Source organism: Nelumbo nucifera, chromosome 3, assembly GCF_055504915.1.
Source record: "Nelumbo nucifera cultivar China Antique chromosome 3, China Antique-T2T, whole genome shotgun sequence".
Classification (NCBI taxonomy): Eukaryota; Viridiplantae; Streptophyta; class Magnoliopsida; order Proteales; family Nelumbonaceae; genus Nelumbo; species Nelumbo nucifera.
Genome location: NC_142651.1, coordinates 50,902,929 through 50,927,562, shown reverse-complemented (window position 1 = coordinate 50,927,562; position 24,634 = coordinate 50,902,929). Strand labels below are relative to the sequence as shown.

Here is a 24,634-nt window from a genome sequence, read left to right as displayed (position 1 = left end):
TCACCCAATGGCGAACCAAGGTAATTAAGGAGCCAGTTTGCTATTGCACATTCTAAGATGTCTGCAGCCTCAGAGATCTCCCCCTTGCCCATATTTACCCCAACTAAACAACTTTTCTCAAAATTCACCTTAAGGTTTGACATTTGCTCAAAAAGTCGTATAGTGAGCTTCAAATTTCTAACCCTGTTAGGGTCCCCTACTTCACAAAAGAGTATGGTGTCATCTGCAAATTGCAAATGTGTGAGTGGCACAAGCTCCCTCCCAACTCGCCAACCTATGATTAAGCCCCTAGGATCTGCTCTATAAATTAGTCTCCCCAGAACTTCAGCTACTAAAGTAAATAAGAAGGGAGAGAGGGGGTCTCCTTGCCTAATCCCTCTCAAGGCTGGGAAGAAATCGACCACTGTCCCATTTACCAGTATGGAGTAATGGCAGTTCCTGATACAACCCAAGACCCATCAGCACCAATTATCCCCAAAACCAAATTTGGTCATCACCTTCATCAAGAAAGACCAATCCACCAAATCATAAGCCTTTTCCAAATCCAGTATACAAATCAACCCTTTTTTCTTGGATCTCTTAAACTCCTCCTCCAAGCTCTCATTTGCTATCAGAATCTGATATGTTATCTATCTCCCCTTCACAAAGGCTCCTTGATTATCTGCTATAATTGTTGGGAGCACTTTCCTTATTCTGATGGGCAGTACCTTGGTGACAATCTTATAAAGGTTGTTGACTAGGCTGATCGGCCTGAAATCCTTTGGGTGACATGCATTCCTCTTCTTAGGAACCAGTGCAATAAAAGTGGAGTTCAGCCCTGGGTTGATCACCCCTCTAGAGTGGAATTCATCAAACACAATCCATAGATCTTCCTTTAATATCTCCCAGCAATCTTGATAAAAAGCCATCGTAAAACCATCTGGACCTGGTGCCTTTGATCTATCCATAGAGAACATTGCATCCCTTATCTCTTCCACTTCAAATTTCCTTTCCAACCAATCCCTATCCTCTATCTGCAAAGTTGTCCATTCTATACCCTCAATCCTCACCCTATTATTTAGAGGTTTTCTAAAGATAGACCTAAAGTGATTTGCAAAAGCCCCTGCTATCTCTTTGGGTGGATATTGTAATAGATTTCGTGGCTTTTGGTTCTCTCCCACCGACTTTTCAGCTTCCTTTCTAAGCTGCCCCCCTATGTTCAGTCTTACCCTCCAGCTGTAGGCCCCTAGTAGTCCAATCCTCCACGTCAGCATCGTCTTCTACCTTGGGTCTTCGTCCCCACAGCTCTGCCTCCACCTCTGAAACCAACCATACTTTAAACCATGTACCTTCAGCAAGAACCTCTATTGTTCTTGGGAGCGATTCCAGTCTCACCCCGACCATCCTAACCACAGCAGCACGAAAATCTTGCAGATGGACTTCCTCCATTTCTCCGCCCAGCAGCTTCACAATATTTCCCAGATTTGCTTCACTCCAGAGATGGAAGGGAAGACCTACCAATTTGAGCAGGAGACTTCCGTAGACATGTTCCATCTCATTACACAACAGTTTCAAGTTTTGAATCTGAATCAAACCTTCTTCACATTCAAAAGATGTAAATCCCCTGATTTTTTCATCGTCAATTCTCAACACTGCCTTCCTGTCTGAGAATGGTTTCAGAGCAACCTCGGACTCCAGCTTCAAGTTGTGCAGCACTGAGTTTAGGACCTTCCTCCAATCTTGTATTGCTTTGCTCGCTGAGATCACCATTCTCCGCTCCCATTCTTCTTTCTCACCCTCAAACCACAGCTTCACCCCTGTATTAGAGCTTGAAATAAGTTCACCATCACTGCATGAGCTCTTCTTCAACGGCTTCTCCAGGCTTTTAATGGGTACTGAACTTTGTTCTTGCTCCAACACCACATCGACAGAGACAAGAAACTGCTGCAACCCCTCCGCAAAGGCCATCCAACCTTGTTTCTTCTTCCCTTCCAGTAAGCAAAGCAATTGTCTTCTTGCATCAAAATATTCTGTGACCATGATGAACCATCCTTTACCATTGCATCTCAGTTCCACTTCATACCTCTTCTTTCCCAGTTCAAAGACATTTTTCCGTCCTATTGTCCTAACCAATTGTATAACACCATCAATAAAGCCCTTTAACCATGTCACTGCTTCCTCAAACAATAGTATCGTGGCCTTCCTATCCTCCCTAATTTTTAACAGGTTCTTTCCTCTGGCCCTTCCGCTCTCAAATAAAAATTTCTTCGCTTCAATAATCAGTTCAGACTTCCATCTACTCACCAAATGAAAAACTTCTCCACTTCGGCTTCCCATCCTTTCAGTAGTATTTGGGGCAACACTTCTAGGGCATTAACCATTACATGCTAACTCTGCCCAGCAAGTTACCCCAGATAAGACTGATAATAAAGATAATCATAAAAATTAGCTAGTTGAAGAAATATTGTCTCTCAAATTACTAGCAGATAAGTCACCATGATTAAAAGGGTTACTTGATGGCAAAGGGCTTGCTGAAAATCCAGCTAATGGGTAAGAATTATCATTACATCTACCTGGATCAACCAAGTGAGAAGAAACACTAGTACCACCTTCCCCATTTCACTAATGTCACCAGTTCACCAATGTCTAGACAAGGAACTCTGGCCACCAGACTAGGTTTTCTAAGGAATAAGGATTTGCATTTGAACAGCCCTAATTATTTGTTTTTTCTTCAATTGGTAAGTGGAACATTTGTTACTACCCAGTATGTTTCCTTTATAAGTGGAACATTTGTTATTACTCAGTACTTCTATATTGACAGATCCAGCTTGGGAAATCCCAGGCCTTCCAGTACACACGGAGTTTATACAAGCAATGGGAGAGATATTTTGGCTTTGAATTCAGAAATAATTGGTTGAGGCCATTCAACTAGAGCCAAACTGGTGGCAGTGCTACAAGGATTGATATTAGCTAAATTTCTAAACTACAACAACTTAGTGGTGGAAGGAGAGTCTAAAGTTGTTGTGGACTAGCTAAAGAAAAATGAGAAAGGTTTTTCATTTATATACACATTACAAGAGAGAAAAGTAAAGTGGTAGAGGAGCTTAGAACAAGTTATAAATGGGCATCAAGATCAGCCAACAGTTTGGCAGATGGGCTAAGAAAACAGAGAGCAGCTAGCAATCATTTATTTTGGGGCGTAATCCCTTCAAATGGAATGTAAGAAAAACTAATGGGTGGCTAAAGGGAGTTGGCCAACCAAAGGGGACCTAGGCATATGATTGTACATATTCTAAATAAAATTTTCTAATGGTAAATGATAAAAAAAAACATCAGAAACAGCTAATAGATTTACCTCCCAAATGCAGAAGCAAGAAGCAAAGTGGTATTTGTCCAACAAGGGTGAAATGACTGACTACATAATCAGACTTTCTCGACATAGGGCTGGAAGAAAGGAAAGAAATCATAGAAGAAGAAGCCAAGTTTTCATATTCTTGAACCAGTGGTAACATTATAATTTCTGGGCATTTGAATTTTGGTATTTTTGAGGGCCCATAATTTAACCACAGATATGGGCACTGAAAAGAACACAATGGCTGGATTCATCATGTAGCTGGTCCCAATGTCCCATATAGTTGCAATAAGGCTTAGTTGAGTTCAGTTGAAAGGGTAAATTATTAGAGTTGAACTAATGGAATAAGAGTTTGTTTCGAAAGTATGAGTACGAGAGAGATCTTCTTTCTCTCTAGCTATAGAGGTGCATTCTTTCTTCTTTTTCTCATCTCCATTGCAGATGTTGATCTCTTTATTCATGACTCATTACCTTAATTCCCCCTCCTTCACCCACCATGTTCACTCTAGTAGAACATTCTCATTCCCGTCCTATATCATTTCTATTATGAAATAAAGAAAAAGATCCATGTATCAGCATAACATTGGGCTAGTGGAGCTGGAGGGCACAACCCTAAAAAAAATCTTAATAGTTCAAATCCATAAAACTGTATAAAACATGATAATGTTATCCTTTACAAATTTCTATAGAGATCAATCATGATTGCAGGGCAAATGAAAAGGCAAAGGAAAAAGTAATCCAAATTAGAAATTTCCAACGAAAGTTATTCAAAAAGAACAACATGATAAATAAGATAGCAATGGGGAACAACCTTTATGGGAGGCTGTGGCTGAGATATTCCACCTCCTTCCTCATCCTCTCTTGCTTCCTCGTAAGCTGAAATTATTTGAACTAAATAAATCAGGTACTGCAGATCATACAGACTGGATATAGTAGATACAATTTACATGTTGCATTAAAGATTTCCATATACCACCCACCACTTACCAACATTGACATCAACCCCGAGTGGTCTTTGATTCATCCAGGGAGATGGTGGCTGCTGCAAGAACAAGAAACCATAGACTTCAAGTATAATGTAAACAATACAAAGTATATTCCAGTTCTAATCCCCTATCACTTCTATCATAAATCAAAAGAATTCAACGTTATCTTTTCAAGGTTGTTTGGAAACAAAGGAACAAAATATTCCAAAATGAAAAAAGTTCAGAAAAGGTACAAATATAAGCATAACATCAAATACCATGTAAGGAGCAGGCTTTCCAGCCTTCATATCTGCAGAAGCAGCACCAGTATCAGGTACCGTTCCATATTCAGAATGACCTACAGGGGTGTATGGATATGCTCCAGGTTCAACAGGCAATGGTGTCTGCATGGGCGTCTGCAAAGGAGTCTGAAGAAGGTGCAAAGAATAAATTATAGTAACATACCAACATGGAAAAAAATTAAATATCGTGTTCGTGTTCCAAAGTAAATTAAATAAAATGATCATTGGTTTATGGAAAAAGTGTTTCTATAACTCTATGGTTTAAATAACTGAAATATTTCCTAAATGTTTCCATAAAATATTTTCTATCTCCATGGATACCAACACAAAATATCATTGGAACATATCATTACATATTCCACAATGCTGTAAGAACTTTTTTATCAATAATGCTGTAACAACTTTTATATTGTTTTCAACAAAATTTACTTTGCTAATTATCAAAGGCTTTTGATTTACATGTACATACATATCATGCAAAATAGTTTGTTTTAATATGACTCCATTCTCTTTAAAAACCGTTCTTAAGTTTATCACTCTTTACTTCATATTTTTCAAATTGTGAAATACTTTGAAACTATATATAATTTAGTTAAATATGGTTTATGTTTTAATATTTAAATTCTTATAAAAGGATAAACAAGATAATAGCATTAGAAGAAAATCAGAACTTTCTATCCAATAAAATATAATAAAATAATACAATCTAAATTATTAATAACAGGTACTTACCAATAAAAAATGGCACTTTTGTATATGATATGATAATTTATAGTCATATAATAATTTTAAACCCTTAGGTCATAAGCCTTTTTAAAAATTGGAACTTTTTAAACCTCTCTCAAAAAGCACCAATCCACTAGGTTATAAGCCTTCTCATGACCAACTTGTAGACCAAACCTTTTGATCCAGATCTTTTCATGTCCTCCACGCACTCATTAGCAAAAAGAATTTAGCCAATTATATGTCTGCCACTAATAAAGGTCCCCTGAAAGTGATTGATGATAGAAGGGAGTGCACTTTTTAATCTCAGAGAGAACTTTAGCCAAAATCTTATAGATGCAGGTCACCAAACTAATTGGCCTAAAATCTCTAAGGTAAATAGCATTGGGCTTTTTAGGGACCAAAGATAAAAAAGTTGCATTGAGACCAAAGATAAAAAAGTTGCATTGATACCATGGCCAACATAGTGTCTCTCTGCAAACTCAACAAAAACCTCAAACAACTCATTCTTCAAATTTTCCAAACAACCTTGATAGAAGGCCATTGTGAAACCATTAGGGCCTAGAGCTTTGAATCTGTCCATAAGAAACACCGTCTTTCTAATCTCTTCTACATCAAATTTCCTCTCCAACAACCTAGTCGTATCCTTGTCCAAAGAAGGCCAATCAAGTCCCTCCAAAGTCATCTTTTCCCCCAAGGGCCTCCTATACATTTAAAATCATCCACAAATGCCTCAGCAATCTCTCTTGGTTAGAAATCACCTCTCCATTCATTTCTAGTTCGGCCACAAAGTTCCTCCAATCATTTTCTAAGGCATAAAAAAATAAAAATAAAACTAGTGCCCAATCCACTTGCTACATCCACTTATGCCTTGACTTTTGTCTCCAACACACCTCCTTAAAAAGAATCCGTTTCACTTCCTTCTTTAATCTCCACCTTAGACTTCTCTCCTCTCCACTAAGAGATCTAACTCTCCAACCCATAAAGTTATATTAGGGACACTACATTTAACTTTTCTCCTCTAGTATACCAAAATGCTCCCCATTCCTTGACATGAGTTTTAAGTCTGCAATTTTTTGTAAAAACCTACACTAATCTCAACTCTTCCCCCCACCACTTTGTAACTTTATTTTCAAAGTCAAGATGGGTTAGCCACACATTCTCAACCCTAAAAGGTGAGGGACCATTCTTGAAATCTTCACACCCTAACTTAATTGGCCAATCATTAGAAGTCACCCCAGGTAATCTCTAGAGACAACCATCCCAGTGGTTCCCTAGTCATAAGAAAAGAGGAATTTGTCCTACTTGGAGGTAACAGAATTTCCTGAAGATTGGACCAAGTGAACCTAGACTGAAGCAAAGGTGGCTCAAAAAGTTCACATCCATCAATGAACCCATGCTAGTAGTGATTTATTGATTGGGGTTACTTGTTTCATTTGAGTATCTAATCATGTTGAAATCTCCTCCCAAACACCAAGGTCCATCCAATGAACCCCTAATCACATATAATTTTTCTCACATCTCACTCCTCTCTTTATAGGCATTTCGTTCATAGAAATTGATCAAAACCCAGGTAAAACCATCTCCTACACTTCTAAATTTTATTGAAACTAGGAACCAACCTATCAGCTTCTCTACCTTCCACAAAGTGACTAGACCCCCTGAAGCCCCCACCCAACAAACATGTCTTTAGCACCACACACTTCTTACCCATTGCTGATCCAACCCTGCTAGTTTAAGCTACATTTGGTTTGAAGGAAAAAGTAGGGGAAGGATAGGAAAGGCAAGGGAACCTTTACAAACCTTGTATATGTTTCCTATCTTTCCCTTCCTTTCCCTACCTTTTCCTTCAAACCAAACATAGCCTTCGAGAAGTCTAGAGTGTCTGTAGTGAGCAGCTAGTTTAATCCCATTTCATCACAATGGAGATTGTGATGTGACTCGAATCATCACGATGGAGATTGATGACCATTAGATTGGTTTTTGGAGTGCCTAGAGCGAACAGCTCCAGTTTCTCTCGTCCCAGAGGTGCCAAGGTTGTTCAAACCTGCGAGATAGTCTTGTCTGTTGACTGTAATTTGAGATATGATCTCTACATTATATATTGATGTTTTCTTCAAGTAATCTGTTCTGATTTAAAGTGATGGAATCAACCAAAAGTGATTAAAAACAATTGTTGGAGTCTAGAACTCTACAGGGAAGCACTAGAGACTCTCAAAACATTGGAACAATTAATACAGTTAAGCTAGATAATACAAATTATTTAGAATGGGTATGGTTAACAAGAATAGGAATTGGTGGAAGAGGAAAACTGGGATATATTAATGGTGAAGGAACCCAATGCTTTAAACCCTCGACGTCCATGATAGATTCAAGAATACTAAATGATAATGCTGTGGCTAGTTAAATGTATGCAGTCACACATCAGTAGAAATTATTTATGGAGTAAAACTGCTGAGAAAGTTTGTCATAGTCTTGAAGAGACATACTCCGAACATTTAGATATTGTCAGAGCTTATCAGTTGAAGATGCAAGTGATTACTTGAGAGGGAGAGATGTCCTTGGCTTTGTACTTTTCCACTTCACAGTTCTTTTGGAAGGAGATTGATCACTTAGAGACTGTCAAGTGGGTCGCTGAAGAAGAGACAAAAACTTACAGTATTTTTTTTCTTTTTGATCAGCAATCAAAGGCATTTCGTTTCATTAAGAGAAAAATAATTATAAAGATTAGAAAAAAGAGAACTACTGATTTTCCAATTTACAGAGATTATCCCATTTGCTGTTCTCTTAACCCATTTGAAGCTTGCCTCAAGATCCTTAGCTAAGCTCTTTATTTCTCTTATTAGATGCCTGAACTTTTTTTTTATCAATAATTGGAATTCATTAGATTAAAAGAATTTAGTTACAGCACTCCAAAGAGAGATAAACAGGCTTAACTCTCTCCAGGAAGATAACAAAAAAGAAAAAGTAACAGAAAAGCCCAAAACATTTGATCCCTTCCCACCCCCTGCTTTGCCAAAGCATCAGCAAATGCATTTGCTGTTCTCTTTGACCCACTGAATCTTGATTCCTAATCCTCTAGTTAGCCACTTAATCTCCCTCCTCTCATTAGCATATTTCCAAAGTCCACTACCTTCTTGTAACCAACTTAAGACCGGCTTTGAGTCCCCTTCAATGACTAACTTTTGTATATTCGGTTCCTTAGATTTCCTTAAACCCTCCAGTACTGCATGGACCTCAGCTTTAAGAGAGTCTCCAATCCCAATGGAACCTGAATACAAACCAAGCACCTTCCCATCCTCATCTCTGAAAACCCCTCCTACACCTGATGGACCTGGATTTCCCTCACTACTTCCATCAAAGTTTAGCTTTATAAGTCCATTTCTTGGTGGTGACCATATAGGACAAACTAAAGAGCGAGCAGGAGCAGAATTTGCCACCTCCAGCCAGCTATTCAGCAACATATCCGTAGAAATATCAACAAACAGGTCAAGGATTTCAGCCAATGTAAGGAAATCATTGAAATTAGATGCCTGAACTTCCACACTCCTGGATTGTTGTCATCCATCCATGAAATTACTAATTTTGAATCACCTTCTATTTCTAAATTCTTAAAACCCTTTGTTTTGCTAGTTTCAGGCCTTGCAGTAAGGTTGATATTTTTGCTCTTGCCGAATCCCCTACTCCTATCAGACCTGAGAATAGTGTTACCACTTTCCCTGCTTCATCCCTGAACACTCCTATTCCCGACAAACCAGGGTTTCCTAATGAGTTTCCATCGAAGTCAAGTTTTAGTCTGTTTGATTGAGGAGGTTTCCAGTCCAGAGCTACTCTTTCTTTCACAACTGCTGGGTTGGCCACTTCAAACCAGGCTCTGATAATATCATCTACTGCCGCCAATTTGAAAGCCTCCAAAGATTTTACCATCATTGCTGTTTTGGTCTTTATGTTTTCAACAATGTCCTCCAAGTTCCTTGCCTTGTCTTTGAACAGTCTTTCATTTCTTTCCTCCCATAGAGTCCAGATTGTAGCTGCCCTTGCTGTCTTCCATAGTAATCTTCCTCTCTTTTTTTCTTGCCTAAAGAAAGCTGGATTGAAAAGAGCTGCACAGTCCTGTGGAGGGTCCCACCTGCAACCAAATAGAGAAGAGATGCACGACCAAACAGAAAATGCAAGAGAGCAGGATAGTAGTAAGCAATGTTTTAAAACGCGGAGGCGTGACGCGAGGCATTCCACTACCTAGAGGCGTGAGGCGAAGTTCAGAATGCAAGAGGCGTAAGCCTCCTTAAGAGGAGGGGGGTTAGGAGGAGGATGAAGAGGAAGAGGGGATCTCATTTTTTTCTTTATTTTTAATAAAAATCTTTTATATTAAGAAGAATAAAGATGCATAACATTAGTTCAAAGGGGGGGTCTTGTCAAGTAAACTTCCATAATGTTCTTCTTTGGAGAACATTACAGGTATTTATCATTCCCAAGTAAACTTCCAGCAGAAGGCTTGGACTTTTGGGGGAATAGGCTTACTCCATATTTCTTTCTCAAGAAAGCTACCTCCCCTCCCTGAGTTTAAGGAAACTAGAGTGTCAAAAAAAGAAGCACAAGTGAAATATCCAGAAGGGGAAGGTGTCTAAACTCCGTTATCTTCCGCCCTTACATCCAAGAAGACTGGCCCCAAAGCTTGTAACAAGTTTATCGCCAGTTCACATTCTGTGTCCCTTAAACCCCTTCTGAAACCAAGGTCCCAGTTTGGACCTGAGGGAGAAAGACTCCAAAAACAAGCAATGAGCTTCATTTTAAGGTTAGAGAGAGCAAAAAGCAAAGGGAAGTGAGATTTTAGGGGAGTATTCCCCACCCAAACATCATCCCAGAAGAGGACTTTTTACCATTTCCCACATCGAATTTTGTAAGGTTCAGAAAAGTAGGAAGTACCTCATTTATGGCTTTCCAGGCAGAATGACCTGAAGCGAGAGGTGAGATCTTTGCATCCCATCCATTGCCCGAAGCACCATGAATGCTCACTATGACTTTGTGTCACAAACTCTCCTTCTCTTGAGGCAAACGCCACAACCATTTCCCAAGTAGAGCTGTATTTATATGTTTCAAGTTTCCCAACCTAGTCCCCCTTGAGTCTTAGGTCTACACACAATCTCCCACTTCACCAAGTGATCTTTTCTTTCCTCCCCTGGTTCGAAAAGGAAATCTCTCATGATTTTCTTTAGCTTCCATGCTACTTTGGTTGGGATTCAGAACGTAGAGAGGAAATAAATTGAGAGGATTGCTAGGGTCGACTTAATCAAAGTAATCCTTCCCCCCAAAGAAATGTAGTTTCTCCTCCAAACTGCAGGCTTCTTTGTAAACTTCTCCAAAACTGGCCTCCAAAAGAATTCAGATTTTGGGTTTCCACCTAAGGTTAAGCCTAAGTAGGTCAACAACCAAGACCCTACCAGGTAACTCTTCCCCAAATTTATTCTCAATCTGGAGCCACACTCAAAGGCCAAGATAATTTCTTTCAGATTTCTCCACCAACCCTCACTTCCTTCCTCACAAAAAATGATAATGTCATCTGCAAAAAGGAGGTGCGCCACAACTACTTCTTGCCTCCCTACTCTCCAACCACCCTTTATACTTACTTTCATCTACCTTTGAGATCATTCTACTTAGCACATCAGCCACCAACGTGAAGAACATCGGAGATAGAGGATCCCCTTGCCTCAAACCCCTCTTTGCTGAGAAGAAATCTCTTGACACTCCATTGATTAATATAGATAAGTGGCATGAACTTATGCATCCTTTCATTCACTTTCTTCATCTAGCTCCGAAACCCAATTTCTCCATAATCTCCAAGAGGAACTCCCAATTAACAAAATTGTAGGCCTTTTCAAAATCTAATTTGCAAATGAAACATTTTTTCCTTTCTTCTCCTTCTTTCCTCCACACATTCATTTGCTATCAAAATTTGATCTATTATTTGTCTCTCATTAACAAAAGCTCCTTGATTTTGGGAGATCACCACAGGTAGAACCTTGCTTAGTCTCCCAAATAGGACCTTCGCTAAAATTTTGTAAAGGCTTCCCACCGAACTAATTGGTCTGTAATCCTTTGGATGTAAAGCTTCTTCTTTCTTGGGTATTACTGCTATGAAGGAGGAATTTTCACCCTGAGTTACTTATCCTTTGAACCAAAATTCATTAAAGACCTCCAACAAATCAGCTTTAATTACATCCCAACATTTTTGGTAGAAAGCCATAGTAAAGCCATCTAGCCCTGGGGCTTTAGAGTTGTCCATTAAGAAAACTGCTTCTTTTATCTCCTCCAAAGTGAACCACTCTTCCAGTAGTTCCTTCTGGGTCCTAGGCAATTTGGTCCAATCCAACTCAGGCAAGGGATCTCTTTCCTCAATTTTTCCATAAATGTCTTTGAAATGATTCATGAAAGCTCTCACAATTTCCTCCTCCCTTGAAATCACTTCCCCTTCGATCTCCACACTGTAAATGTAATTCTTTTTTCTTCTTCCATACTAGGCAACATATTCTTACCTATGGAAACTTGTCACTATCACAGGCTTATTCTCGGGTTCATAGTCAAAAGAGTAGAAGGAAGGTGATGTTTCACCTCCAAGTGAATACATTGCTCATGTTGTGGCTGCTAAGTCTTAACCAGAAGCCTAATTTTGGACATCTTGTTGGGGAAAGGAGGTTGTGCGTGAACATTGCAAGAAACCAAAGCACACTAAGAACAGTATTTTAAAAGCGTAAGGCGCAAAAACAGCACAAGGGCCATTTTGCGCTTGAGGCACAAGGCATACATCTTTTTGAAGCAAGGTGCAAAAATGCTAAAAAATCTAGAAAAATAAAAAAAGGCAAAAAATTCAAAGAAATGTAAAATATTAAAATTTTTAAATACATTATTAATTACAAATATAAACTTAAATTTTAAAATTAATGCTTTAAAAAAAACTATTATCTCAAATTAAAATACATAAACATACATGTAAAACATATTTAAAATGAAAACTTAAAAATAAAACCAAGCATAACATATTCAAGCATGTAAACTCTTAATCTCTTTATTTTTTTTTTTACAATTGCATTACTTCAAATAGCTAATGTGAATATGTGATGTTAAACATTATGCATTCCTAATTCTACAAGCTACCTTTGTACCAAGCCCAAACAAGTCCATATCAAGGTCTTAAATTCTTAAGCCCTATAGTAAAGGTTCTATAACTTAAGTGTCTTTTAAAAATATCTTTTATTAGGATGAATGAATGAGCAACATTAGCAAATATGGGGTTTTCGAAGCCCCTGGTCCAACTCGTAAACACAAAAAAATAGAATGCACAGATTTTCAAAAGGGCCATGCCTCGGCTGAAGCGCAAAGGCGCACCAGGCACACACCTAGGTGCACCAAGTGCATGCCTTCTGAAAATGTTGTGCCTGGGACCTAAGTGAGGTGCATACCCTAAAATGCACCTCACCTGTGCGCCTCATGAGCGCCTTTTAAATCACTAGCTAAGAATAAGTGTTGGAAGCTTTATCCCATTAAAAACTTTTCAGGTTCAAAAAATGGTCAGAAGGGCAATGTTAATGTGACTACTTCATCATCTGATAAGACTGCATTCGTGGTCGTGGTTGTTCCACCTGGGATTCCATTTCCAAATACTCTTGTAGTAGTTAGAGCAAAACCACATATATTAAACACATAGAAAAATACATATATTAAATGCAAGGAGACCTACACCTTATATTTTAACTTTTTCATTACTCTCTCTTCTTCTCTTCTTTTATTAGTAAAAAAATTATAGTTGCTTTTATTTTTTTGACATGCAATTGCAATATTAAATACTACCATTGAAATTAATAAATTTAAAATGCCATTGTCATTTAGGTATGATAACTTACCATGTTTTGATATGAAATTCATCATTATCCAATTAAAACCATCGTTATTTTTCAAATTATCGGCATGTTAATTGATGTATAAAACTAGAAAACCAACCAAAAATTGAAGTTTTTTTTTGTCAAATTCTAACACATATGCCTTGACAACTATGTACTGCATAGAGATTTCCTTTGGTAAGGGTGGAAAGATAATGAGAAAAAAAAATTGACAAGTGAAAGATAACAAGAAAATTCATCTTGTTGACTGGACAAAGATTTGTTCCACCAAACAAATTTACTGGATCAGAAATTCGAACATGGCCATTCATCAAAAAAATAAAAATTTGAGCACGGCCCTTCTCAGTAAATGGCAATGGAGATTCAATGCCAAAAGGAATAGTTGGTGGAGAGTTTTGATTGCAAATAAATATGGTCTCTCTCTAATGGAGACTGGGATACTAACCAAGCATCCCATACCACCGCTACTGCTGTTTGGAAAGGCATTCAGAAAACTCATTCTCAATTTCTAGAAAATACTATCAACAAGTTGGGAAATGGTTCTCAGCTGAGATTGGTAGGACTCTTGGTATGAAGATAGATCTTTCGCTGAATCCTACCCCAGCCTCTTCAATTCAGCCACCAACAAAGAGACAACGTTGCTGAGGTTTTCTCTAATGATGGAGCTAATGGCCACTGACCCCAGTTTTTAGAAGAAACCTGTTTGACTGAGAAATTGAATGTCTAGAATACTTGCTTCTCCAACTTCAACAATTTCAACCCGTTAGTTCAGAAGAGGACCATAGAATCTGGAAATATGGCAAATGCCTTTTCTGTCAAGTCCATGGTAGAGCATCTTAACTTGAACAGGCTTACCTTGCCTCACAAAGTCATTTGGGCACAGAAAGTACCTTCCAAAATAGCATTCCTAGTTTGGACTGCCGCACATGGCAAATGCCTCACCAAAGACAAGCTAAGCAAGAGAGGGATTCCTATTGCTTCCCTTAAAAGTCCGTTTTGCAATACTTCTCAGGAAGATGCAGATCATCTCTATCTACACTGCCCTGTCAGCAGGCTTGTTTGGAACAAGGTGTTGTCCAACCTGAACTATGCTGGATCTTCCCCAGTTCTGTCCTAAACTTTCTAAACAGTGGGAGTATTGAAGAACTTTCTAGTAATCACAAAATCATCTGGAATATGCTACCTGCATCAGTGATTTTGTCTATTTGGATGGAGAGGAACAGAAGAATTGTTGAAGGCAAATCCTCTCATATTAATGAAATTAAGCACATTCTTGGGCAAAGGCACACAACACCTCAGTCAATGCCCTCTTTTTGTAATCATGCAACATATAGTTAACTTGGTGATCCTTCACCCCATGTACAGCCATCATTTTTACACTTAATACAATATACTTACCTTTTCTCAGAATAAAAGAATATATAATAAAGCATGGCAAATATTCCTTATATGGTGCCTGCCCATAACTCTGGAAAATGACAAGTTGACCAAGGTGACCAGAAGCAGAATAGAGAACATTGGGATAATGAATCATGCTAGAGAATTTCATACATGGAGAAAAGGAAATGAAAAAAAAGAATAAACCATACCGGTGGAAAAAGCATCTCAGCAGTTGGAGTTTCATATTCTTCTGTCCCTTCATATGGTACATTTAGATCATGTACAGGGGTTGGTACACCTGAACCTCTGGGAGCAGAGTTTCTTTCTATGGGACCTTGTACAACTCCACATTGCATCATTTTCAATTCCCAGAGCTGGTAAACAAGATTCAAATATATCAAATAATATGAAAATAGCCTGTAAATAAGGTATCTAAAGTAAGAACAACTAGATTAAATTGTGATTGTAATATGTTTCTTACACTAAGCATAAATTTCAAAAAGCATGCATTTATTATGCAACCCCAAACACTACATTCCCAATCAGGTAGCACGTGATCTAAATTTCTAGAAACACAAATATAAAAGACTGGTTGATTTGGGCTTTAACCAGAATCTGAACCAAGACAGATACATCCCAACACAAACCAACCCCATCCCTGACTAGACTAGAGTAGGCCAAACCAGAAATGGGGCACAGTAAGGCAAGAACAGAATAAATAAAACATAATAGAAAAAAAAAAGAAATATAAAAATGGTTAAAATCTATATAACTTAACAATCTAGAAATGGGATACATCATAATCTAGATCTATCATAGGTTGACATTTCACAATAAAATCCGATCCTAAGCCAATTATGAACATATTAAACCCATTCCAATGGAACAGCAGGACAGGTTATACAACAATATAACTTATTGACAATTATCAAAAAAACAATCTAACTTATTGACATCTCTATCCAAAATGATATGGCCATCAAAGCAATTCAGGGGTCTGCAGCTCCATCAAAAGTAAAACTTTTTCTTTGGGTAACATCCTTGGAAAAGTGCCTCACTAAAGACATGCTTCAGAAGAAAGGTTTCAACATTGCAGACCTTCTGCGTTCATTTTTGTGATTGGAAGATAGAGATCTCAATCATCTTTTCTTGCACTGCAACTTCAGTGGAGCTCTGTGGAATCATTTTCTAAAGGTAGTAGATTTGAACTGGTGCTTTCTGAAATCAGTGAAAGCACTTTTAGAAGAGTGGCAGATTGACAAAATGACTAAGGGAAAGTTTGCTGGTTGGCCATTCCCCTATCTTTTGGGCTACTTGGTATGATAGAAATTGCAGAATTTTTTAGCAGAAAGCTTCAGCTAAAACAGTAATCATTAACATGGTGGGACTTCTCAGAGATTGGCTGTCTATTCAATAATGCTTTTAAGGATGCTACTTTGGATGCTTCTTTTTTGCAGGTGAATTCCTTTTGACGTCCAATTTTAGCACAGCAATTCATTGTACAAAGGACCATATACTTTTTGAGTTAATATATTATACTTTACCTTTCTTCAAAAAAAAACATGATATGGGCAGCAGTGCCAATAGCATGGGACCAAAACCAACTTAACAGTGACAAATTAAATAAAATAGAAATTGCTACATTACCATTATGATTTTTTGATCAAACATTACCATTATGGTTAGAATAAATAACTATCTATTATTTGTTAGTAAGCATCATAAGGGATGGCACAGAAAAAATGGTTATCATAAATATGCATATTATTAGAGATGTTTGGGCCTTGCAGATTTTGTTTTTATCTTAATTATTTTTAAAATAATGAAGGCCCCATCCTCAAGGTCAAAGCAGAATAGATCCTCAGCTTTTACCGTTTCAACCAGATGGTGTAAACCAGGTGAGGCTCCCCTAGGGGTGCAACTTGGGTGGGCTCAGGTTGGGCTTTTGTCAAAATTTGAATGGGCCCAATCTCAAAGCAGTGAAAAATACCAAACCGGGCCAACCCGAGTTGTACCCCTAGGCTCCCCCCCCCCCTTCCCCTAGCAACTCAAACTCCAGCTCCAAACAAATAAGCAACCAGCAAATAGTAAAAGCTACAAAAGAGCAAGCCAACCCTGCAACCTAGATTTCATGCAGAACTACTATAAATAGTAAAGCTGTTTAATTTTTCTATGATAAATCCAGATATCTGTGCTATGAATCAGAGAGTTCATATAGTTAGAAATGATAAGTATAGAAACTAAATTGCAATGCCTAGCCACTTCTTGATAGAAACATTGATAGATATAATCTGAAGTTAAAAGAATACATAGGAAGGAAGTGGAGTGTGGTGGCAAAAACTTCTACAAAAAAAAAAAGAAAGAAAAGAAAAACATTGGTTTGAAAGAACCGGACTCCCCCAGCCAAGGGGTTCTTCAAGCTCAACTTTTTTACCAGCAACACAAAAAATTATTCATTCATTAATATTTTAAAAGAAAAGGATTACAACAAGAAGTTGTGAGAAACTAGAAAACCCATTACAGAACAAGCCACCCAACACTTTATTACAATTTACAATTGCGCCCAGTACATTTTTTGTCTTTGAACCCCTTGCTTAGCTAAACCAGTGTTTTAAAAGCGCAAGGCGCAAAAAAGGCGCCTTTTGGTAATGTTGTCCATTCATTCATCCTAATAAAATATCTTCTTAAAAGCAATTAAAACTATAAAATTATTATTTTTTGTGTGAAAACTAAGAATTTAAGACCCTAACATGGACTTGTTTGGGCTGGCCTCGAGGGGGTGTGGCACAGGGGTCTAGAGGTGGAGCCCCCAGCCCAGCCGCCAAACTCAAAAAAATAAAAATAAAAAAAGGAAAAAGCGGCAAATTTTCAAAAGGCGCACGCCTGGGCTAAGATGCAAGGCGCACCAGATGTGCGCCTTTTGAATGGGCTGCGCCTAGGACCTGGGCGAGGTGCCTACCCTAAAATGCGCCTCGCCTGTGCACCTAGGTGCACCTTTTAAATCACTAAGCTAAACCATCTGCCAAGCTGTTAGCAGATCTTCTAACCCATCTTATTCAAACGTTCATGTCTTTTGACAGCCATTTGAAACGTCTGAATACATTTCTAAGCTGCCAAATCACCCCCTAACCTTCCTTCAACCATCCCGCTACTATCTTCAAATCGCCTTCAATGATCAAACTACCAATTCCTATCACTTTAGCTTTCTCAACCCCAAAAACTACAGCTAAAAGTTCTGCTCTTACTGAATTACCAATTGGGCCTGAGAACAAGGCACATATAATACCACCCTCATCTCTAATCACCCCTCCTATTCCTGAGGGACCCAGATTGCCCACACTACTGCTATCAAAATTTAGTTTCATCAATCCACCCACTGGGGGCAACCAAACCTCTAAGGATTTTGTTTCTTTGAGCAAGAGCCAGCTATTGCCCTCCAACTCTTGAAAACCCTCCACCTTTAAGTCTGAAAAGAGTTTTAAGGTCTTTAACCAATGTGCAACTCTCCGCCTCCTTACACCTATCCTTTCCCCAAAAATTATTGTATTCGTCAAGCTCAAATTTGATAGAAGCAATAGGGAAAATCCAAGGCCATCAGGGATTGGAGGCATATTTAGAGATAAGATAGAGTTTACCTTGTTCTAAGGGGCCTGAGTATAATACTAGTACATTACCTTTTGAATCTCGAAAAACACCTCCTAATCCAGCCCCCCCTTCATTTCCCAAAAAGCTTCCATCAAACTTAAGTTTCACAACTGGCTGCTGGGGGTCTCCAATTCATTGATCATTCCTTTTCTTGAGCCAATTGTGCCACTTCCATGTTCTCAGGATATCATTAAAAGAGAATGCTTGGAAGGGATCCAAAGTCTTCACCCAATGCGCAACTTCTATTTTTATGTTATCAATGATCTCCAACTCAGACCTCTTTTCATTGAAGATCCACCCATTCCTTTCTTCCCATATAGTCTTAGACCAGTGCCACTCCCACTGCTTTCCACAATTATCCTTCCTCTTTTCTTTTGTTGTCTCAAGATGGATCAGAGAGACCCACCACATCCTGGGGATGGATCCACCTACTCCTAAAGAGAGAACAAAAAATGCTCCCAAATACAAAGCACAAAAGGACAGGATATAAGCATATGAGGGAAAAGGCACTTATTTGGCCTTCTTTTCTACAACATGTCATAGGTGTTTATCTTTCCAAGACCTCCGAACAAAGGGCCTGAATTTTAGGTGGAATTGGCTTGCTGCAAATCTCTTTCACCAAACTCCCAATTTATCCCAGAGGTATTGAAGGTCACGAATTAGATCTTTAGAGGATGTTCGCCTATCCAAAGGGCTTCCCAAAATAACACTTTGCTCCCACATCAAACCAAATATGGTTAAGAAATGAAGGATATACCTCATGTATTGCTTTCCAGGGAGAGGTTGACAATGTGAGGCTACTTTTGCATCACAACCATTGTCCAACCGCCCATGTATGCTTTCAATTACCTTGTGCCAAAGCATTCATCCTTCTAAGGGATATCTCCACAACCATTTACCTAGGAGGGTTGTATTTTTTCCAAACTCAGTTTCCTACTCCAAGCCCCTCTCCCCTCCCTCCCCCCGCCCCTATCTTTTAAACCTACTCACTTGTTCCCATTTCACCAAGTGGTCTTTCTTCTGACCTCCCAATTCCAATAAGAAACCTTCCATAATCTTCTCCAACTATCCTGCTTCTACTAGGAATTCTAAAGGTGGATAAAAAATAGATAGGAAATTTAGCCAATGTTATTTTTTATTATGGTTATCCCCCTCTCCCCCCCCCCCCCCATTGAAATGTAATTTCTTTTCCAAAGGGCTAGATTTCAAGTAAATCTCTCCACCACTACTTTCCAAAAGCCATCTTTTCTTGGTTTACCTCCCAAAGGAAGACCTAAATACTCCAAGGGCCGAATTTAGACTTCACAACCTAAGAGTTTTGTTACTCTATATGGATTTCCTCTTCTTGCAAGTTTATCCCTGCAACACAGCTTTTCTCCAGATTAACCTTCAATTTTGCAATACTTTCAAAGGAGTCAAGAAACTCCTTTTTTTTTTGAAGGAAGAGTCAAGAAGCTCCTTTTTTTTTGAAGGAAGAGTCAAGAAGCTCCTTAGGGAGGATTGGTTGTCATCATCAAAGAAGAGGATTATATCATCTACAAACTACAAATGGGTAACCACAACCTGCTTCCTACCCACCCTCCAACCTCTAAACAAATTGTTCATATCAGCTTTGGTGATCATTTTGCTTAGGACCTCTGCAATTAGAATGAAAAGAAAAGGGGATAAAGGATCCCCTTGTCTTAGGCCTCTTTTTGCTAAGAAAAAGTCTCTAGTAGTTCCATTAATCAAGACAGAGTAATACACTGAACTCAAACATCTCTTAATCCACATTCTCTACCTTTCCCCGCCAACCCAAACTTCCACATAATCTCAAGTAGGAAAGACCAGTCCACATAATCATAAGCTTTCTCTAGGTCCAATTTACAAATGATTTTTAAGATCTTGATCTTATTGAGATAAATGAAAACATACCTAATAACACTGATATCATGTAAAATGGACAAATATTTGAAATATAGCCAGAATCAAAGTATTGAGGTTCCAATTTAAGGTCAAAGAAACCTTCTGGACCCAACATGACAGCTGACAAACACATCCTAGCTTCTAAATAACAAAAAATGTCATAGTAAAGAGATAGATATCTACTAGACCCATTATAATTCAAAAGCCAACCCAGATACAAGGTGGCAGTATTTATGAAACTATCCATGAAACAAGAATGCTTAGAAACCCATCATGGCTTCCTAGAGATGGTTGGACTTGGTAGGCCCCACATGAGAAAACCCCATTGGTCCCAGAATTTTTGTGAAATTCAAAGAGATCATATGGCTTTTCTTCATCTTTTTCTTCTTCCTATGCATGCATTAGAACTCCAGATTTTTTTTTTCAAATATTGAAATCCCTGGACCAAAGTAGGATTTGATCCATAGGTTTTAGTAAAAAAGATTATTTTTCATAGAATTTTTAAAAAAATACTTAATCCACAAATTGGAATACGATATGTGATTTATGCTCACACACAAGATTGTGCCCTGTCATTATGGAAATCCCTTTCTATAATAAGCAATGCAAATGGTAACTTTAAGCTTCTTAAAGTCACCTTATGAAACATATCCCAAAACAAATGCCCATTTCATAATATTATAAATCTTGATAACTTCAAGGAAAATTCACTGAACTTTTCGTTCAAACAATCACATTTGTTTATATTGCTTGTTCTACCAAAAGTTAATTGGGAATGTCAAAGTTTCATTTTGTTTATGCATATTCCTGTTAATAGAATATGGCATTTTCCATGATCGAAAAAATAAAGTTTTGGAGTTCTCATGTTTCCAGGAATTCTTGAAAACCCCTCTGTAGCAGTTGACAGATTCTTAGACTTCACTAGTTTCACTCTAAAATTGTTACGGTATACAGATATTTAGTATCCCTATAGCATTTCTCTAACCACAGAGAATGCTAAATGCATTGTCAAAAGAGTAATTTCTCAAATAAGAACACAATAGCATCAGATGAATTATAAAGAAAAAATAGCATATATAAACCTAAAAAAGAAAAAAAAATAAATAAACACAATTGAATTAAGAACTCAAACCATCGTATTATACTTCTCTTGTCCTAATCAAAATTTTACTGATCCTTCGTCAAAACGAAATCAAGCAAACACTTTTTGATTCCTTGAACATATTTTTAACTTAATGACAAATCCAAACCCAACCAAATCCTTGGTAACTTGTCCAGATAAGCTAATAGATCTTAACAGTATAACACTATAACTCATAACCCAGTTAAGCCTCTCTCAATATTCGACGCTTGCCCTAGAACAACATTGACTCAAAGCGCCCTACCATTTCTACCTCAGCAAGACAATACCCAAATCGAAGTATACCACCCCACAGGGAAATGGGATAATTTAGGACCTAACGTTTTTTCAGCAGAAAAAACGCCCAAGCAAAAACGCAAGAACATAACAATAAAACGTAAAATAAAAATCTACTCCAAAGATAAGGAGAGACTGGCAGAAGTACCCCTTGAAGCTCGTTGAGAACAGAATCATCAACGCCCTCGTTGATGAACTCATCCCGCAACTTACTGACTACGGCATCGACGACGTGAAGATAAACGGCGGAGACACTCGTCGACATTTTTCATGAACTCAGGATCTCTTTCCTCAACCCAGCTCTCACGATTGCATAGATTGATTGAAAGAGATCGCTAGCAGTGGAATCCTCTCGAAACCCTAACGGAAAATATCTGATCAATTAAGGAATCTTCAGCTCCAGATAGGGATTTTGGGGTTCGCACTTCGCCGAGAGAGAGAGAGTGAAAGAGGAGAGAAGAGGGGACATTAAAAAAAGGAGGATTTTTTAAGTGTGGGGAATATAAATAGGTTTCCATCCTGCGGCGAAACTGCGATAGCTCTCGATGTCGAAATTCGAAACCATCCTCCACTCTCGCTGTCTCCTCAAAATTGGATACAAGAGTCGTGTGAGCCCCCAATACGTGGCACGTCACTGGGTCGCCACGAGTACACCTAGGTTTTTAAATGTTGGACCAGTGATCAGTGAGTGGCACAGGTAGATTTTTGGGAGATGAAATTGGGAATGGGGAATTGGAATTCAGATCTGCGCCCCACCACGTCCCATATCACATCCCGCCGTGTATTGGGAATCTCTTCCGATGATGTACAGAAATGATAATATCATCATCGAGAGATGTTCCAATACACGATAGAGATGTGCCGTGGGACATTGTGGGGCGCCCTTTTGTGGGGAATTCGGGATGGGATCGATCTGGACTGCACACATTCCGTTTTTGTTACTACAAAACTGGTGGAAAGACAGAAAAACCCTAAGGGTTGTGCCCTTTGTGTAAAAATCTCAACAACTTGCTGTCGTGCTCATCAAATTTGTCAAAGACTCAAAGCCCCTTAACAAATAACGACCATATGGGCTGACTTCGGACTTTGAACAGCATTTTTTGTTAGAATGGGCTGAAATCGGACTCATGAGCTGGGCTGGGCTGTGCACCTGTGATAAGGGGTACATCCTGGGCCTAATTATGTTATGTATCATATAAAATGTTTACATTATATATTATAATATGTATTATAGGTATCATATTATAATATTTATATGAAATATAAAATATAACATAAAATGACATTTATATTAAAATATGTACAGGGCAGAAGTATTGGACCCAGCCCCTGAAATTTGCAGCCCAGGCCTGAGCCCAGGCCAAACCTGAAGACAAAATCTAAGGCCCAAGCCTGGAATTTTCCAGGCAGGGCTGAAAACGACAATACCTACTAATGTGATAATGTCAAAGACTCAAAGCTAACATTTTAAGCCCATTTTATGACAATTTTGTGTGTCGGGGATGAATGTCTACAACAGTACCTGAACCACCCAGTCCAGGTTAGTTAACAATGTTTTGACTATTTAGCTCTAATTTGAGCAATTATTTAGATGATTTACTACCAACTCATTTTGGCTGATTAACAACCGACATTATCAGTAAAGCAAAACAAAATTTATTAGTTAAATTTATTTCCATTTCCTTTTTTTATGCCATTTGACATGTTTTTTAGGAAAATCTTCTGACAGCCTAGATGGGCAAAGGATGTAATAAGTTTTTGGGTCTTATCTTTAAATATCTAGACTGTATGTTTAGTATCCTAATCTACCATAGTCCACAGAGCTGTTAAATGAAAAATTTTAGGTGCAGAAAGACAGTTTCATTTGAAGTTTCTTGAGTTTTGGTCATTTTGGGATTCTATGAGGTTTTTAGGGCATAGGTCCTACTGGGTTCCCAACTTTCATTATCAAATGGAGAAAACCAAATTTTGGTTTTTTAAGCTTTGAAAACACTGAAAGAGCACACGAAAGAATTTACCAAAAGCCACCTTAGTCTCTAAGCAATAAAGACCCAGGTTAATTGGGCCACAAATTTGGATCATTTTCAGCATGGCCCCAAACCAATGTTCCAAAACAAGAACCGGCTTGATGAAATGAATCAATGAACTATCAACAAAGTCTTGAACCAAATTGGGTGAGTTTCACTTTAGACCAACTATAAAACAGAACCAGCAAGAGAGTCCATGCATCTGCAGCTTTGGCCCCCTACAGTGGAAAGATGTTGTATGCAAGACCTAATTGATGGATTAGTGGATTAATGAGGTTAGTGATGGAGTGTGCAAGGGGCCCAATGGCCTAAAGTGGAGACCCTGCCTATCCATAGTTTGAACTTGCAGTTATTCATTAGAAGAGATACTTTAAGACCAACTTGACAGTAAGGGTCCATTCATTTTTTGGATTTTAAGAAGGGAGAAAAATTGGTCAATGAGATTTTGATTACCATTAACCAAGAAATTCATGTTCTTTATTCAGATTTCTATGGGTCCATGGAAAATTTATTTTTCTTAGGTATATCCTAGGTGGGTAAGTAACTTTCCTACTTGGGGGGAAAGTTACCAACACTTAGGGAGCGTTCTTTTTTCATATTTTGAGAGGGGGGGAAAGTTGGTCAATGGGATTTCGGTTCCCATTGACCAAGAATCCCATGTTCTTTTTTCAAATTTATGTGGGGACTAGGAAAAATTTATCTTCCTAGATATCACATCTCCTAGGTGGGTAAATAACTTTCCCACCTAGGGGGAAGTTGCCAACACTTGAATGGGACAAAAGTGTCCCTTTTAATAATAGATTTTTATGGATAAAATGGTCATTGCCTTATTTACATGAGAAATAAAAGAACATGGGTAAATGCACTTACCTGGGTGGGAAATACTTATCCAAGTAAGTGCATTTACTTGGGTAAGTACTTTACTGAAAAGCAAGCAAGGCCTAAGTGGACATATGGTGGGTCTAATAGATATAAATAATCCAAATATAGATGATATTTTTTTATTAAAATACATATTTCGGGTGAGGTGATAGAGAGAAAGTG

At 38.3% G+C, this 24,634-nt stretch overlaps 1 protein-coding gene across 2 annotated transcripts in view; it reads right to left on the bottom strand.

The window, feature by feature from the left end:
• The window catches only part of LOC104600834 (transcription initiation factor IIA large subunit-like), a 66,554-nt gene extending 44,419 nt beyond the window's left edge, over positions 1-22,135 (bottom strand). For both annotated transcript variants that reach the window (XM_010263967.3, XM_010263968.3), the window contains exons 1-5: positions 21,712-22,135; positions 14,806-14,970; positions 4,575-4,724; positions 4,319-4,373; positions 4,143-4,207 (exon numbers count right to left, since the gene is read on the bottom strand). In XM_010263967.3, coding sequence (XP_010262269.1) covers positions 4,143-4,207; positions 4,319-4,373; positions 4,575-4,724; positions 14,806-14,970; positions 21,712-21,828 — 552 coding nt within the window. In that variant the 5' untranslated portion in view covers positions 21,829-22,135. The remainder of the gene's footprint in view (positions 1-4,142; positions 4,208-4,318; positions 4,374-4,574; positions 4,725-14,805; positions 14,971-21,711) is intronic.
• Positions 22,136-24,634: the final 2,499 nt, after the last annotated feature.